General features: G+C 45.2%; 1 protein-coding gene across 2 annotated transcripts in view; it reads left to right on the top strand.

Moving 5' to 3' along the window:
- tep1 (telomerase-associated protein 1) overlaps positions 1 to 16,989 on the top strand; it is a 110,949-nt gene that overhangs the window by 81,466 nt on the left and 12,494 nt on the right. For both annotated transcript variants that reach the window (XM_060897785.1, XM_060897784.1), the window contains 18 exons: positions 1,799 to 2,009; positions 2,122 to 2,242; positions 2,380 to 2,504; positions 2,676 to 2,775; positions 2,846 to 3,001; positions 3,465 to 3,683; positions 3,752 to 3,808; positions 4,735 to 4,867; positions 5,311 to 5,541; positions 6,078 to 6,235; positions 6,354 to 6,461; positions 6,730 to 6,834; positions 7,547 to 7,673; positions 8,392 to 8,471; positions 13,005 to 13,128; positions 13,342 to 13,472; positions 14,858 to 14,979; positions 15,381 to 15,521. In XM_060897785.1, the coding sequence (XP_060753768.1) occupies positions 1,799 to 2,009; positions 2,122 to 2,242; positions 2,380 to 2,504; positions 2,676 to 2,775; positions 2,846 to 3,001; positions 3,465 to 3,683; positions 3,752 to 3,808; positions 4,735 to 4,867; positions 5,311 to 5,541; positions 6,078 to 6,235; positions 6,354 to 6,461; positions 6,730 to 6,834; positions 7,547 to 7,673; positions 8,392 to 8,471; positions 13,005 to 13,128; positions 13,342 to 13,472; positions 14,858 to 14,979; positions 15,381 to 15,521 (2,449 nt within the window). The remainder of the gene's footprint in view (positions 1 to 1,798; positions 2,010 to 2,121; positions 2,243 to 2,379; positions 2,505 to 2,675; positions 2,776 to 2,845; positions 3,002 to 3,464; positions 3,684 to 3,751; positions 3,809 to 4,734; positions 4,868 to 5,310; positions 5,542 to 6,077; positions 6,236 to 6,353; positions 6,462 to 6,729; positions 6,835 to 7,546; positions 7,674 to 8,391; positions 8,472 to 13,004; positions 13,129 to 13,341; positions 13,473 to 14,857; positions 14,980 to 15,380; positions 15,522 to 16,989) is intronic.

Here is a 16,989-nt window from a genome sequence, read left to right as displayed (position 1 = left end):
GTACATAATTATAATTAATTTGTGTAAGCAGCACTTGTGCAAATTCTTACTCTCACTCAGGATCTTTCTACTTTATTAGCTCATCCGGCTGAAAGGCAATGAGCTTATGCCATCGTGTGTTGTCCGCCGTCATCCACGTTTCATGAAAATCGCTTCTTCTCCCTCGATTCTTCACTGAATTTTTTTTTTTTAAATTCTTTCTGGCATGAAGGTAGGGGGACCTAGGGTGCATAGAACTTCTACCCAGATTTGCTTCGTTACAATTATTAATGAAGTTATGGACTAATTAAGACTTAATTCAACAGCAATTCAACAAAAATCGCTTCTTCTCTGTCAATTCCTCACCGTTTTGGATTCCTTCTAGTAAATACACTACCGTTCAAAAGTTTGGGGTCACCCAGACAATTTTGTGTTTTCCATGAAAAGTCACACTTTTATTTCCCACCATAAGTTGTAAAATGAATAGAAAATATAGTCGAGACATTTTTCTGGCCATTTTGAGCATTTAATCGACCCCACAAATGTGATGCTCCAGAAACTCAATCTGCTCAAAGGAAGGTCAGTTTTATAGCTTCTCTAAAGAGCTCAACTGTTTTCAGCTGTGCTAACATGATTGTACAAGGGTTTTCTAATCATCCATTAGCCTTCTGAGGCAATGAGCAAACACATTGTACCATTAGAACACTGGAGTGAGAGTTGCTGGAAATGGGCCTCTATACACCTATGGAGATATTGCACCAAAAACCACACATTTGCAGCTAGAATAGTCATTTAGCACATTAGCAATGTATAGAGTGTATTTCTGATTAGTTTAAAGTGATCTTCATTGAAAAGAACAGTGCTTTTCTTTCAAAAATAAGGACATTTCAAAGTGACCCCAAACTTTTGAACGGTAGTGTAGGTCGGTATTCCTAGGGCGGATATCGCTTCTGTATATAGCGTCAACATTTATTGCACAAGCTGGCTCACTTTAGATCGTTCCTTCTGGACTAGACAGGACCGGAGTGAGAGACACCGTAATTGTCATCCTTATTCTTTTGTCATCGTCGTTTCCTTCCTTCCTTCTTCTTTCTTCTTATTCTACTCACATTTTTTAGGACGCTATTTCTCCCTCAGTTTTCAACCAATCATCACAGATTTTCACCTGAAGGATCCCTCTGGGCTGAATTACGTTGCTGTGACTTTTGGTTCTGATCTGGATTACTGAACCGGACTGATCCATTAAAAAAACAAACATCTTTTCAATAATTGTTTTCTTTTCCTCACTACGTGACTCTCGCTGATGGCGTGAGCTGCGAACTGATGCATGTCCGCGCGCTGCTAATGACTCAGACCGGCACTGGATTAAGGCACACTCAGCGCGCGTATATAAGGACGCCAAAGACTAACTCAGTTCTTGAAGTATTGAGTTGTTTAGCCACATTACTGAGTCGTGTGTTGTTTTGATTTCCTGGTTTCTGAATTCCTACTTCCTGTTCCTAGTCCATTGATTCTGCCTTTGTCTGTGCCTATGATGTTCTGTTTGTGCCTCGCCCGACCTACTGCTTGTTTACCGTTTCTGATTTATACCTGCCGATTTGGACTGTTTGCCTGATCGATTGCAGTTTTCTTAATAAATATCTTCCGCACATACGTTCGTCTCCGCCCTTCCCTGACAGGTACAGTGACCACACGTCCCGCTTTGTCACAGCTAGCACAAATTACCGTGACTTTAGTCACACTCTATCTCATTTGATTTATGAAGCTATATATACCCACGTAGACTGATGATTTAACACCTCCTCATAAACCTCCACAGACTGCTCAGACGAGCTCGTAGCTTCTTGTCACTCGTTCCTGAAGCGCCACGCCCCCTTGCTCTCCCATTGGCCAGCTCTGTTTGTGCAGCAAGCCCTAAACGAACCAGACGCCTCAGCGGCTCACGCCTGGGCTGTTGGTGCAGTGGAGGAGGGAAACGCCCACATTGTCAGATGGATGAACAACTTGAGAGAATCCCAACAGGAAGCTGGGTGAGAATCACGCCGAGCCCTCGGACTTGCACCACTTTATTCAAAAATAAACCGCCTCGTTTCTGTGTCCAAGTTCAACTTGTGTGTTCATGTGATGTGTGTAATCCTGCAGTGAGCTGCTGTCCACGTTTCGGCGCACTCCGTCCTGTGTGTCTCTGAGTCCTGCGGGGATTCTCATAGCGGTGGGGACAGAACAGGGTTCTCTCCACCTCTACCACACACACACCAACCAGGTCACAGCCACATCTTCCTTCCTCATCTCTTTTTCATGGTTTATATTTGTTGTAGAAGAGGGAACACCTGTCTCTCTCATGCTTTTAGGAAAACACTTTAATTTTTTTTGTTTTTTGTCCTCCTTCGATCACAACAGGAAGTGAAGTCACTGGTCAGTAACTGTGACGGGATCTCAGGCTGTGTGTTTCTGGATGAGTGTGTGCTGTGGACGACGTCATACGATGGACAGATGGAGGCATGGGATGTTAGCAGTGGCTGTAGGTGAGTGGGGTGGGGTGTTTTTTGGTCTGCCTGGATGTCTCTCTGGACATCTGTCTGTCCACCTGTCGAGACTTTTGTTTCATCACCTGTCTGTCTGTCGGTCTTTGATGATTTAAAGATCTGAAAATTCTGAATCGGTGTTTTTGAACTTTCCTGTGGCGTTTTGTGTAGGACGGCCCACCTGACCGCCCACTCCAACAGGATAACAGGATGTGATGTCAGCTCAGACAGGAAACACTTTGCAACTGTTTCCTTAGACTCAAGTCTGAAGGTCAGAATTATTCACATTTCAAGTTTGTTGTGTAGAAGGAATATTTTATTTAGTGTGTGTGTGTGTGTAGGTGTGGTCCTCCCAGAAGGGGAAGCAGGAGGCGTCTCTACTGAACCCATCCCCTCTGAACTGTGTGACCTTTGACCCTGAGGGGAGTCTGGTGGCGGTGGGCTGCTGGGACAGAGCAGTGCGCGTGTGGGACTGGATCAAACAGGAGAACTGCATGGTGAGGAGGAAACAGGAAGTGAACAGAGAATTATGGGTATTGGAGTCCTAATTATCAACCACATGTTAATCAAATCTCTCTCTCTCACACATCTCTCCTTTCTCCTTCATATCTGTCCCCTCTCTTCTTTCTCTCCTCTTGTCTTTCTTTTCCTTCCATATCACTCTTATTTACTATTTATTCTCTTTATCTCTCTTCTATATCTTCCTTTTTTTCACAAATTTTTCATCACTTCCTCACTTTTTCTTTTTGCTTTTTCTCACATTATCACTCCCCATCCTTCATTCTCTCTCTCTCACTTTCGACCTCTTTTTGTCTGCATCGCTTCTTTTCCATTTCCTGTTGTTTTCACTTTGTGCTTTTTCTCTTTTTCTTCTTGTACTTTTTCCTATCACCTCATTCTTTCTGTGTGACTTTCCTTGTCATTTCTATTCTTTCTTCTCTCTTTCCCCCTCGCCTCCAGACTCTGTCAGGTCATCAGTGTTCGGTACGCAGTGTGTCGTTCTCTCCGTCCTCCTCTCTCTCCCTCCTCTGTTCGGGGGCGTTGGATGGAGAGATGAGGTTGTGGTCGCTTCCCGGCGCGTCCTGTGTATGGGGCTCTCGCGCTCACTGCGGCTCCACTGAGGCTCTTCACTTCCTGCGTGATGGAGAGTCTCTGCTCAGTGCTGGACACGATGGCAGGGTGAGGGGACGCGCACACAGAATAACATTGTGTATTACTCCTGTACACTAAGAGTGTGTGTGTTTCAGGTCCAGCTGTGGTCTGGAGGTCTCGGGCGCTCGGTTTCCATGTTGGGGGATGAAAAGGTACTTTGTGTTGAGAGAAAATACTGAGTATCTCTTTCTGTCTGTCTGTCTTTGTTTTTGTCAGGGTTTTTTTTCTTTTTTTTTTTAAATATTCCATTTTGTCTGGTTTATCTGTCTGTTTTTATCATGACTGTGATGGTGGTGATTGTGATGGTGGTGATTGTGGTGGTTATTGATGGTGATTGTGATTGTTTATTGATGGTGGTGGTGGTTATTAGTGGTGGTGATTTATTGATGGTGGTGGTGGTTATTAGTGGTGGTGATTTATTGATGGTGGTGGTGGTTATTAGTGGTGGTGATTTATTGATGGTGGTGGTGATTTATTGATGGTGGTGGTGGTTATTAGTGGTGGTGATTTATTGATGGTGGTGGTGGTTATTAGTGGTGGTGATTTATTGATGGTGGTGGTGGTTATTGATGGTTGTGATGATCGTTCTTGATGGTGGTGATTGTTATTGATTGTGGTGGTGATTGTGATGTTATTGATGGTGCTGGTTATTGATTGATGGTTATTGATGGTGATTGTGATGGTTGTTGACAGTGGTGATGGTGACAATGGTTGTTGATGGTGGTAATGGTTCTTGATGGTGGTGATGGTGATGTTATTGATGGCGGTGATGGTGGTAATGGTTATTGATGGTTATTGAGGGCGGTGACCTTTCGCCCATAGTCAGCTGGGATAGGCTCCAGCTTGCCTGGGACCCTGTAGAACAGGATAAAGTGGCTAGAGATGATGAGATGAGATGATGGCGGTGATGGTGGTAATGGTTATTGATGGTGCTGGTTGTTGGTGATTGTGATGATTGGTGATGGTTATTGATTGATGGTGGTGATTGTGGTGATGGTGACGGTGGTGGTTATTGATGGCGGTGGTGGTTATTGATGGTGATTGTGATGATGGTTGATGATGAACTCTTCCATTACAGAAGCTGTTGAAGTCCTCAGGGTCCAGACATGCAGTGATGTCTGAAGATGCCGCTCTCTGTGTGGCTGTGAGGGGTTGCTATGCTGCTGTGGGTTACCATGGAAACGGACTTAAACTCTACAACATACAGTCGGGTACAATTTAACTTCAGCCATAAACTATCCTGGCTTTTATAGGCGTGACTTATTTTTTTCTTTCCCACTTTAAAAATGCTGAAAATCTAAACTAACTTTTCCACACAGAAAGGGATGATGATGCTTTAGTTTATTTTCCAGATGAGTTTTTATTGATTTCTGGTTTTACGTTTTATTTAAGACATGGCAGAATTATAATTATTTATTTGACATTTATAGAATGTCCACAATATTTCTGGGTTTTGAGTGGGTCAAAACTTATATTAGTAAATATTTCTATAATGTGCTAAAATTGACCACCTTTAAGAAGCTGATTGTCCTCAGCAACACTGAATTTTGCCTTTGTGTTTGATTTCATTTAGGTTTACGTACAGTCTGCAGATTATGTGAGAAATAGGATTTTTATTTGTGTGTGTGTGTGTGTGTGTGTGTGTGTGTTGTAGGTGGCTGTGTGTGGTCCAGTGAGGACCTGCGTGTGTCCATGCTGTGTGTGCTCTGGTTGAAATCTGCAGCAGGCGACGTCCTGCTCTCTGGAGGTTTAGATCAGCGTCTGCGTCTGTGGAGGATGCGGAGAGGACATGAGGACACTCTGACACTCATAGGAGTTTTGGGTGTTCAGACGGGCGCTATTCTGGCTCTAAACCAGAACTCCTCTCACGTTGCCTCTGCATCGGGTCAGTACCACACGTCGACTCTAAACTGTGAGGTCTGTGAAGAGACGTTTATGTAATATTAATGGACAAAGTCTCCAGTGTCGGTGCTTTTAACCTGTAATTTTAAGTATTTAGACAACTTTGCATGTTTTTATCTTACTAATTTCAAAAGAGGTTAAAAAAAAAAGAGGCTGGTAAGGGAATGACTCCTAGCTGCTTTAATGTACATCAACAAATCTATGTAATCGTAAATGGATAAGAATATAACGTGTCATTCTTTAATAATAATAATAATAATAATAATAATAGTTGTTGGCACGTTGCAGTGGTGCAAGAGGAATAAAATGCTCCGGGACGTGTAGTTTGAGGAAAAATTAAATTCAGGTCATTTATTAACTCTGTTTCATGAGTGTGGCACCACTCTGTCGTTTATTGATTATTTTCCCGTAACAGCATGGCACAGAGCGTTTCATTCCTTCCATCCGAACAGAATATTTTCACATCCCCTTCCTCAGTGTTGAAGCTCACTGGCTTTAATCCTGTGTTTGACCCCTCAGATGACTTCACGATCGCACTGTGGCTGAAGAGAGAGTTGACCTCTGACCCCTGGGTTGAGCCGAGAGCAGTGAGTGTTCTGAGGGGTCACAATGGAGGGGTCACGTGTTTGGCCTTCAGTCCAACAGGAGATCAGCTACTGTCAGGAGGAAAAGACAAGGTACAGAGACGTGTAAACACAAGCCAGGACACGGGGAGTTTCTTCCGTGAGGCTCTGTTCCTAATGTCTGGCCCAGAAGGAAGTTGATTGTTTCCCTTTAATGGCGTGTTTGTTTCAGGCTCTGATGGTGTGGACAGTAAACTCCTCTCCTCCATCACTCTCTCGCTCTTTCCTACACTGTCATGGGGACTGGATCACAGGATGCGCCTGGACTCCGTCTGCCCTAGTGAGTGTGTGAAACTGTAAAGATAATTCCTGAGGAATTCAGCACTTAAAATGGACCATCAGCTCCATAAGTATTGGCACCTTTCATAAAAATCACTTCGTGTAACTTGCTGTAATGCCATACTGAGTACATTTTATTACTTGTTATAACGTGTATAAGCACTGAACAGTATATTTATACTGTGTGTGTGTGTGTGTGTGTGTGTGTGTGTGTGTGTGTGAGAGAATAAGAGGATGAATCATATTAATTCAGTTGAATGTGTCTGTAGCTGAGCTGCTCGAATGACTGCAGACTGCGACTGTGGGACATCCAGACAGGAAGTTGCATCAGAGAAGTCTCGACTGCATCCTCTGTGGGCACGCTGTGCTGCTGGGTGAGTCCATGGGCGTGCCCCAAACATTCATGTTCCAAAGATGGCCACTGATCTATCTGTCTGTCTGTCGGTTTGGCTTTCTGTATGACTCCCTGTCTGTCTGTCTTTCTGTTTGTTCTCAGTCTATTATTCTCTCTCTCTCTCTCTCTCTCTCTCTCTCTCTCTCTCTGGCTGTTTTTCAGTTTTTGTCTTTCTCTCTTCATCCATGTCTCCAGTTGTCTGTATATCTGCCTTCATATCTGTCTTTCTGTTTGTCTTTCTGTTGACGTGTATCTATCTGCCATTTTGTCTGCCTTTTGTCTTTCAAGCTTGCTTTCTCTTGATCTGAATGTGTCTGTCTGTCTTTCCATTGGTTGGTCAGTCTTTCCGTCGGTTGGTTGGTCTGTCTGTCTTTGTCCATCTGTCTGTCTTTCCCTTGGTCTCTTTGTCTGTCTATCTTTCTTTCCATTGGTCTATTTATCTGTCTTTGTTTGTCCGTCTGTCTTTCCATTGGTCGGTCTGTCTGTTTTGGCCCGTCTGTCTGTCTTTCCCTTGGTCTAGTTATGTCTTTGTCTGTCTGTCTTTCCATTGGTCTATTTATGTCTGTCTATCAGACATGAGAGAATGTCTTCTACTCTTTGTTCCCATTGTATTTTTATAGTATATAGATGTGTGTGTGTGTGTGTGTGTGTGTGTGTGTGTGTGTGTGTGTGTGTGTGTGTGTGTTTTGCAGAAGGACTATGTGATGTTGGGTTCTGCTGATGGACAGCTGACGGTGTGGAAATCTGATTTAGGAGTGATTACTGAAATCAAGGCCCATCTTTCTCGCCTCCACCACACCACCGTCATCTCTAAACCAGGTCTCTCACACACACACACACACACACACACACACACACACACACACAAATGATAATAATGTTTATTAGTTGTATAGCACATTTTGCATGCATATATGATCAAATGTGCTTAAAATTTGCGCACACAGGACAGAAATCACTTCCTGAATACTTGGCACACAGACTCAGCAGAATGCTGTTGCTTTTCTGCAAGACACACATGATATATACAGGGTGGCACGGTGGCGTAGCGGTTAGCGCTGTCACCTCATGGGAAGAAGGTTCTGGGTTCGAGCCCAGGGGCCTTTCTGTGTGGAGTTTGCGTGTTCTCCCCGTGTCTGTGTGGGTTTCCTCTGGGTGCTCCAGTTTCCCCTGCAGTCCAAAGACATGTGGTTAGATTAACATGGGGTGGCCTTGGCCTGAAGTGCTCTTGAGTGAGGCACCAAACCCCCAACTGCTCCCTGGGCTCTGTAGCATAGCTGTGTGTGTGTGATAGATATATATATATATATATATATATATATATATATATATATATATATATATATATGGCCAGATTTCACTGTGCTTAAGTGTACGTGTGATAGATAAACAACTCCTTCTATATAGCTCACCTTCCTCTTCTTTACCCGCAGGTGTAGCAACTCCTCCATTACCCACAGTCTCATACCTGCACCATCAAAGACTACTGTAATTCCCACAAAATTATTATTAATTAATTTCATGGATGTATTCGCAGGACTGGTGAAGAAACCCGAGGACGTACTGATCGCTACAGCGTCTGATGATGGATCTGTAAAGCTCTGGCAACCGCTGCAGGTAGAAACAATCTTCATGTATTTTATGTAATTTCCTGGTGACACAGTTATACTCTGACTCTGTACGACACACTTGTAGAAGAGAGTTCTTTATAATCACGCTATCTGTCATCACCCAGATGAGGATGGGTTCCATTTTGAGTCTGGTTCCTCTCGAGGTTTCTTCCTCATGTCGTCTGAGGGAGTTTTTCCTCACCATCGTCACCACAGGCTTCATCATTGGGGATAAATTAGGGATAAAATTAGCTCATGTTTAAAGTCTTTAATTATCTGTAAAGCTGCTTTATGACCGTGTCTGTCTGTTGTACAAGTCAAGCTCTTTTAACAGCTCGGATACGATCGCTGGTCATGGAAAAAAAGAAAAAATCGTCAGTTATTTCTGTAGTAGCTGCTCATTCATGAGGATTTTATTTAACATTAATGGAAAGCGTGTCCAGTGTCAGCGCTTTGTAATAATCAGACATAAAGCTGTAAGTTTTTTCCAACATCATATTTTTTTTGTTTTATTAACTTCGAGAAAGAAAAAAGAGAAGCTGGCAAAGGAATGAGTGTTTATAGTGAGATCAGGAATTAACAGTTCCTTAAATATAACAAATAGATAAAATGTCTCGTCTCCTTCCGCTTATCCGGGGCCGGGTCGCGGAGGCAGCAGTCTGAGCATGGAAGCCCAAACTTCCCTTTCCCCAGACACCTCGGCCAGCTCCTTGGGAAGGTGTTCCCAGGCCAGCTGAGAGACATAATCCCTCCAGCATGTCCTGGGTCTTCCCCGGGGCCTCCTCCCGGGGGGACATGCCTGGAACACCTCCCCAGGGAGGTGTCCAGGAGGCATCCGAAAGAGATGCCCGAGCCACCTCAGCTGATTCCTCTCGATGTGGAGGAGCAGCGGCTCTACTCCGAGCTCCTCCCAAGTGACTGTGCTTCTCACCCTATCTCTAAGGGAGCGCCCAGCCACCCTGCGAAGGAAACTCATTTAGGCCGCTTGTATCCGCGATCTTGTTCTTTCGGTCATTACCCAAAGCTCATAACCATAGGTGAGAGTCGGAACGTAGATCGACCGGTAAATCGAGAGCTTCGCCTTTTGGCTCAGCTCCTTCTTCACCACGACGGACCGGTAAAGCGACCGCATCACTGCAGAAGCCACACTGATCCGCCTGTCGATCTCACGCTCTATCCTTCCCTCACTCGTGAACAAGATCCCGAGATACTTAAACTCCTCCACTTGAGGCAGGACTTCTCCACCAACCTGGAGAGGGCAAGCCACCCTTTTCTGGTTGAGAACCATGGCCTCGGACTTGGAGGTGCTGATTCTCATCCCAGCCGCTTTACACTCGACTGCAAACCGCCCCAGTGCATGCTGAAGGTCCTGGTTTGAAGAAGCCAACAGGACAACATCATCCGCAAAAAGCAGAGATGAAATCCTGTGGCTCCCAAACAGGATTCCTTCCGGCCCCTGGCTGCGCCTAGAAATTCTGTCCATAAAATTTATGAACAGAACTGGTGACAAAGGGCAGCCCTGCCGGAGTCCAACATGCACTGAGAACAGGTCTGACTTCCTGCCAGCAATGCGAACCAGACTCCTGCTCCATTCGTACAGGGACCGGACAGCCCTTAGCAAAGAGCCCCGAACCCCATACTCCTGAAGCACCCCCCACAGAATACCACGAGGGACACGGTCGAATGCCTTCTCCAGATCCACAAAGCACATGTGGACTGGTTGGACAAACTCCCATGAACCCTCGAGCACCCTATGAAGGGTATAGAGCTGGTCCAGTGTTCCGTGACCAGGACGAAAACCGCATTGTTCCTCCTGGATCCGAGGTTCGACTATTGGCTGAATTCTCCTCTCCAGTACCCTGGAGTAAACCTTCCCTGGGAGGCTGAGAAGTGTGATTCCCCTATAATTGGAGCACACTCTCCGGTCCCCTTTCTTAAAAAGAGGGCCCACCACCCCAGTCTGCCACTCCAGAGGCACTGTCCCCGACTGCCACACGATGTTGCAGAGGCGTGTCAGCCAAGACAGCCCCACAACATCCAGAGACTTGAGATACTTGGTGCGGATCTCATCCACCCCCGGTGCCTTGCCACCGAGGAGCTTGCTAACCACCTCAGTGACTTCAGCTTGGGTAATGGATGAGTCCACCCCTGAGTCATCAGCCTCCGCTTCCTCAATGGAAGACGTGACTGTGGGATTGAGGAGATCCTTGAAGTATTCCGTCCACCGCCCGACAATGTCCCCAGTCGAGGTCAACAGCTCCCCACCCGCACTGTAAACAGTGTTGGCAGAGTACTGCTTCCCCCTCCTGAGGCGCCTGACGGTTTACCAGAATTTCTTCGAGGCCAACTGATAGTCCTGTATGGCCTCACCGAACTCCTCCCAGTTCCAAGTTTTTGCCTCTGCAACTGCCCGAGCTGCGGCACGCCTGGCCTGCCGATACCCGTCAGCTGCCTCAGGAGTCCCGGAGGCCAACATGGCCCGATAGGCCTCCTTCAGCTTGACGGCATCCCTTACTTCTGGTGTCCACCACCGGGTTCGGGGATTGCCGCCATGACAGGCACCGGAGACCTTGCAGCCACAGCTCCTAACAGCTGTGTCGACAATGGAGGCAGAGAACATGGTCCACTCGGACTCAATGTCCCCTGCCTCCCTCGGAAGCTGGGAGAAGCTCTCCCGGAGGTGGGAGTTAAAGACCTCCCCGACAGAGTGCTCGGCCAGACATTCCCAGCAGACCCTCACCATATGTTTGGGCCTGCCAGGTCTGTCCGGCTTCCTCCTCCGCCAGCGGATCCAACTCACAACCAGGTGGTGATCAGTTGACAGCTCAGCCCCTCTCTTCACCCGAGTGTCCAAGACATGGGGCTAGAGATCAGATGAAACGACAACAAAGTCGATCATCGACCTCCGACCTAAGGTGTCCTGGTGCCACGTGCACTTATGGACACCCCTATGCTCGAACATGGTGTTTGTTATGAACAAACCGTGACTAGCACAGAAGTCCAATAACAAAACACTACTCGGGTTCAGATCGGGGAGGCTGTTCCTCCCAATCACTCCCCTCCAGGTGTCACTGTCGTCACCCACGTGAGCGTTAAAGTCCCCCAGTAGAACAATGGAGTCCCCAGTCTGAGCACCTCTCAGTACTTCTCTCAGGGACTCCAAGAAGGCCGGATACTCTATACTGTTATTCGGCCCGTAGGCACAAACAACAGCAAGAGCCCTCTCCCCAATCTGAAGGTGCAGAGAGGTGACCCTCTCGTTCACTGGGGTAAACTCCAACACATGGCGGCTGAGCTGGGGAGCTATAAGCAAGCCCACACCAGCCTGCCGCCGCTCACCGTGGGTGACTCCAGAGAAGTGGAGATTCCAGCCCCTCTTGAGGAGCTGGGTTCCGGAGCCCAAGCTGTGAGTGTAGGTGAGCCCAACTATCTCTAGCCGGTACCTCTCAACCTCCCGCACAAGCTCAGGCTCTTTCCCCCCCAGCGAAGTGACATTCCATGTCCCAACAGCTAGCCGCTGTGTTCGGGGATCAGGTTGTCGGGGCACCTGCCTTCGACTGCCGCCCAATCCACACTGCACCGGCCCCCTACGGCTACCTCTGTGGGTGGTGAACCCACAGGAGGTCGGGCCCACGTCACCGCTTCGGGCTGAGCCTGGCCGGGCCCCATGAGTAAAGGCCCGGCCACCAAGCGTTCGCACATGAGCCCCAACCCCGGCCTGGCTGCAGGGTGGGGCCCCGGCTGCGCCATACCGGGCGATGTCATGGTCCTTGATTGAGAGTTATCCATAAGGGGTTTTGGTGAACTGCTCTTGGTCTGGCCTGTCACCTAGGACCTGTCTGCCTTGGGGGACCCTAACAGGGGCATAATGCCCCCGACAACATAGCTCCTAGGATCATTCAAGCACACAAACCCCTCCACCACAATAAGGTGGCAGTTCTAAGATAAAATGTCATTGGTAAATTAGATTAAAATTAAAAATTTAAATAAAAAACTGCTGTGATTGTAACAGGACTAAAACCCTTCAGGACATGCTGTTACAGAGAATAATAAACTTTGGGGTGCTAACAGTAACTCTGCTTTATTACACCACCCTGCTGTAACGGAGCTGAGAACAGGAGCTGACTGGTGTCAGACATTCTGCAGGATTATAAGTAAAAATAACGAGACAAAGTGATTCTCTAATAAAGAAAACAAAAAAGTAAGAGTTCTCCTTCATCACCCGACCTGTCGCTCACAAACACCATCACTGCGTAACGCACACTGCTTTATTCCTTAAGAGCTTTGCAGCCATCGGCATATAATGCATCCTAATATAATCTCTCTATAATCATCCTTATATAATCTCTATATAATATTATATTATATAATATAATCTCTCTCTCTCTCTGTCTGTCTGTCTCTTGCTCTCTCCGTCTGTCTCTTGCTGTCGTCTGTCTGTCTGTCTGTCTGTCTGTCTGTCTGTCTCTTGTTCTCTCTCTGTCTCTCTCTCTCCCCATCTTGTCTGTCTCTTGCTCGTGCTCTCTCTCCCTCTCTCTAGGTTGAGCACCGCGGTACTCTGGTTGGTCACAGCGGTGGTGTTCATGCTTTAGCGAGCAGTTCTGGTCCAAACTTCTTAACCGTGTCTGAGGATCGCAGTCTTCGAGCCTGGAGCGTTAATTCAGGTGTGCGGTCTCCTCCTCATGTCCGCTATGTTCTGATGTTCTCACACTCTGTACTGATTTCAAACTGAACTATCAACAACAAAACTCAGTGGTTTTATTTAGCGCTCTTTAGTCCTCTTCTGTATCAGTGGAAGAGGAATATCAGTCCTGATAATAGAAGTAAACTTCACATTGTGTGTGTGTGTGTGTGTGTGTGTGTGTGTGTGTGTGTAGACGTGCCTCCCAGACAGATGGAGAGTGTGAGTGCGATGTGTTTCCTGGAGCTGCAGGATGTGCTGGTGTGTGCTTTCAGCTCCGGCAGGCTGGAGATGTGGCAGCAGCTCAGACGTCTTTACTCCAGTCAGGTGAGTTTAACAGCGTGTGATTTTCACAGTGAACCTCGCAGATCAAACTGCACGCGTCACATCATCGTTACGGGGCGGTTTCAGAGTCCGCGACTGATTTCATACGTCGGGGGGGAAAAGTTCCTCAGAGTCGGGTTCCTCGCCTGCGTCAGTGGATTTTCAGATTATTAAAGTGGGATTTGGACCCTGTGAGGTTTCCACATTTTCTATCTTCAGTGAGCGAGTGAGACAAGGAATTTTAGTAGCATCTAGACCACTGCCCTTACACACAAGGATTCACTATTCAGGGAATTGAAAATAAGGACTGAAGGAGCAGACAGACAGATGGACTGAAATAAATGGCTAGGCTGACCGACTGAAATACACAAACAGATAGACAAACTGAAATGGAGAGAGACGGGCAGACTGACTGAACAAATGGAACTAAATAGACAGACAGACTGAATTACGCTACCGTTCAAAAGTTTGGGGTCACTTTGAAATGTCCTTATTTTTGAAAGAAAAGCACTGTTCTTTTCAATGAAGATCACTTTAAACTAATCAGAAATCCACTCTATACATTGCTAATATGGTAAATGACTATTCTAGCTAAATTCTACTAAATGTCTGGTTTTTGGTGCAATATCTCCATAGGTGTATAGAGGCCCATTTCCAGCAACTACTGTATCACTCCAGTGTTCTAATGGTACAATGTGTTTGCTCGTTGCCTCAGAAGGCTAATGGATGATTAGAAAACCCTTGTACAATCATGTTAGCACAGCTGAAAACAGTTGAGCTCTTTAGAGAAGCTATAAAACTGACCTTCCTTTGAGCAGATTGAGTTTCTGGAGCATCACATTTGTGGGGTCGATTAAATGCTCAAAATGGCCAGAAAAATGTCTCGACTATATTTTCTATTCATTTTACAACTTATGGTGGGAAATAAAAGTGTGACTTTTCATGGAAAACACTAAATTGTCTGGGTGACCCCAAACTTTTGAACGGTAGTGTATGTAGACAGACAGACAGGCTGAAATAGAGACAGGTGTTGATGGAGAGATACCTTGCTACATACTATCTGCATTATCCATCCATCCATCCATCCATCCATCTTTTTTCTTTCTATTTTTCTATCTTTCTTTCTCTCTCTTTCTATCTCTTTCTCTTTCTATCTCTCTATCTCTTTCTCTCTTTCTTTCCTTCCTTCTTTCTATTTCTTTCTATTTCTTTCTTTCTTTCTTTCTTTCTTTCTTTCTTTCTTTCTTTCTCTGGTTTTCTGTCAGATTTCCTGTCTGTGTGTCTTTCTGATGAGACAGTGACAGTTTCCTCTCCTTTTTGTTTATGTTGCCTTTTTACAGTATGTGGATATGTATAAAGTGTGTGTGTGTGTGTGTGTGTGTGTGTAGCTGAGTGATGGCTGTATCACTGCACTCAGCAGTTTGCCAGATGAGCAGTTAGCGGTGGGCTGCAGTGACGCTTCAGTTAGTGTGTGGAAGCTGGAGAGAGACATGGAGCAGTGTATCACGGGGTAAACACACACACACACACACACACACACACACACGGTAATAAAACACACCAGCAGAATAATAATAATAAAGTGGTTGCTGAAAGTGCGTTTATTCACAGAGTAAAATTTGAATCCTAAACTGTAATGGAATAGAAAACACAAGGATGAAATAAAAAATGAAATTAAAATGTAGGAGGAGCTTAAAGAACTAAAACACAAGTACAGCATGCAACAGAATGAAATGCATAGAGAATTAAAATAAAATTCAGTGCATTTTAAAATAATGCAATTAAAAAATAAATCCGTAACTAAAATATAATGAAACTGGAAACACCAGAGCAGTGAAAGTGCTTTGAATGAAATGACTAATGTAACAGATGTGTTTTTATAAATGCACCATCTTTTTGCTTTTATTTCAGTCTTTCGAAAGTTTCCTCGTACACGCTGAAGAACAGTGTGATGTTTTTGCACTACTGCACCTCCCTGCTGGCAGTGTGTGTGAACTCCAGCATCATCGACGTCTTTCCAAATGCAAAAGGGAGATGCAGAAAATTGCAGGAGTAAGCGAGAGAACACACCACACACAGGAGTTTGACCCCGACCTGAGTTTTTAAATCTGTATTTCTGCAGTACTGTGCAAAAGTCTTAGGTGCACGTAAAAAAAAAATCCTTTAAAGCAAAAAGAATGAAATTAAGTATTTTTACGCACAAAAAAAGTAAAAAGTGCAGTGAACAGTAATAAACTAAATGAAGTGGATGTTTGGTATGATGGCGCTTTGCTTTTTAAAAACGCCTCAGTAATCTCACTTTGTACAGTTTTATAAGGAAATTAGCTGATCGTTTATTTTGAGCATGAAGAATCTGCCGCGCTTCTCCCGGACGCTCGGACTGTCGCGTTCACGTCGGTTTTTGCAAATAAATCCTCATGAAGAAGTCATCAGATAAATGTACAGAAGTCTTAGGCGCATGTAAAGAAATGCTGTCGACCAAAAATGGCTTAAAAATAATGAAATGAACTGTTTCAACTTTAAAAAAAAAAAATACTATAAACGGTGCAGTGTTATGCGGAAAGGAGCTGCAGGTTTCGCTGAGCATCTTCCAGAACCAGCCACAGTTCTTCTGGACACTTTGACTGTCACACTCGCTTCTTCATTATGTGCCAAAAATTTTGCACCAGTAGCCTTCGTTATCTTTTCTTTTTTAATCTGAAAAGTGCTCTCTTTAACAGTTATTCCATGAAATCGAGTCATACATGAGCTGATAGCGCTATAACCCATGTATGACGAGATTGAGCGGATTAACTGTTTTATTCTATCCACATTCACTGGATTTTTATGGAATCAATTTTGTGCCAAAATGTTCATACAATACTTTTGAAACATCAAACAAAAACAATAAATCAAAATTCAAAAAAAATTTTTTTAAAAGTCAAATTTTTTTAGACTGGCAAACAAATTATTCGTGTAATCGTGCAAAATATCAGTCTATTACTCTTCAGAAACCTTTTATTTTTGTTCCGCGTCTTTCTCAGTTTTGTTTGGCGTAATTTATTTTGGTTGCGATTCCAGCTTTCTCGTTTGCGCTCCCTGACTTTTTGCTTGCAGTTTTGGCACAAACTTCACGTGTGGGCAGGCTGTCCAGGAACGCATTCCCATTGGCTAACTTGTGTTTGACTGACAGCTATGCTCAGCCATTCCCTACTCGGATTCTGGCGGACTGTTTGACGAGTGACCGATCCATTGACGGTAAACAAGGATCGAGTGGACTTCAGTGGCGACTATGATCTCATCTCATCTCATTATCTCTAGCCGCTTTATCCTTCTACAGGGTCGCAGGCAAGCTGGAGCCTATCCCAGCTGACTACGGGCGAAAGGCGGGGTACACCCTGGACAAGGGCGACTATGATACTGAATTAATTCAACAAAGTGTAAGTGCGGGACAAATGTGCTGTATGTGTTGCAGTAGTGCACGTTATGCAGGCGTGTTTAACGTTAGCAAGACAGCTATTATATTGGGTAGTGGAGCTAA

The sequence above is a fragment of the Neoarius graeffei genome, chromosome 17 (assembly GCF_027579695.1).
Source record: "Neoarius graeffei isolate fNeoGra1 chromosome 17, fNeoGra1.pri, whole genome shotgun sequence".
NCBI classification, from domain to species: domain Eukaryota; kingdom Metazoa; phylum Chordata; class Actinopteri; order Siluriformes; family Ariidae; genus Neoarius; species Neoarius graeffei.
This window is presented reverse-complemented; position numbering and strand designations above follow the sequence as displayed.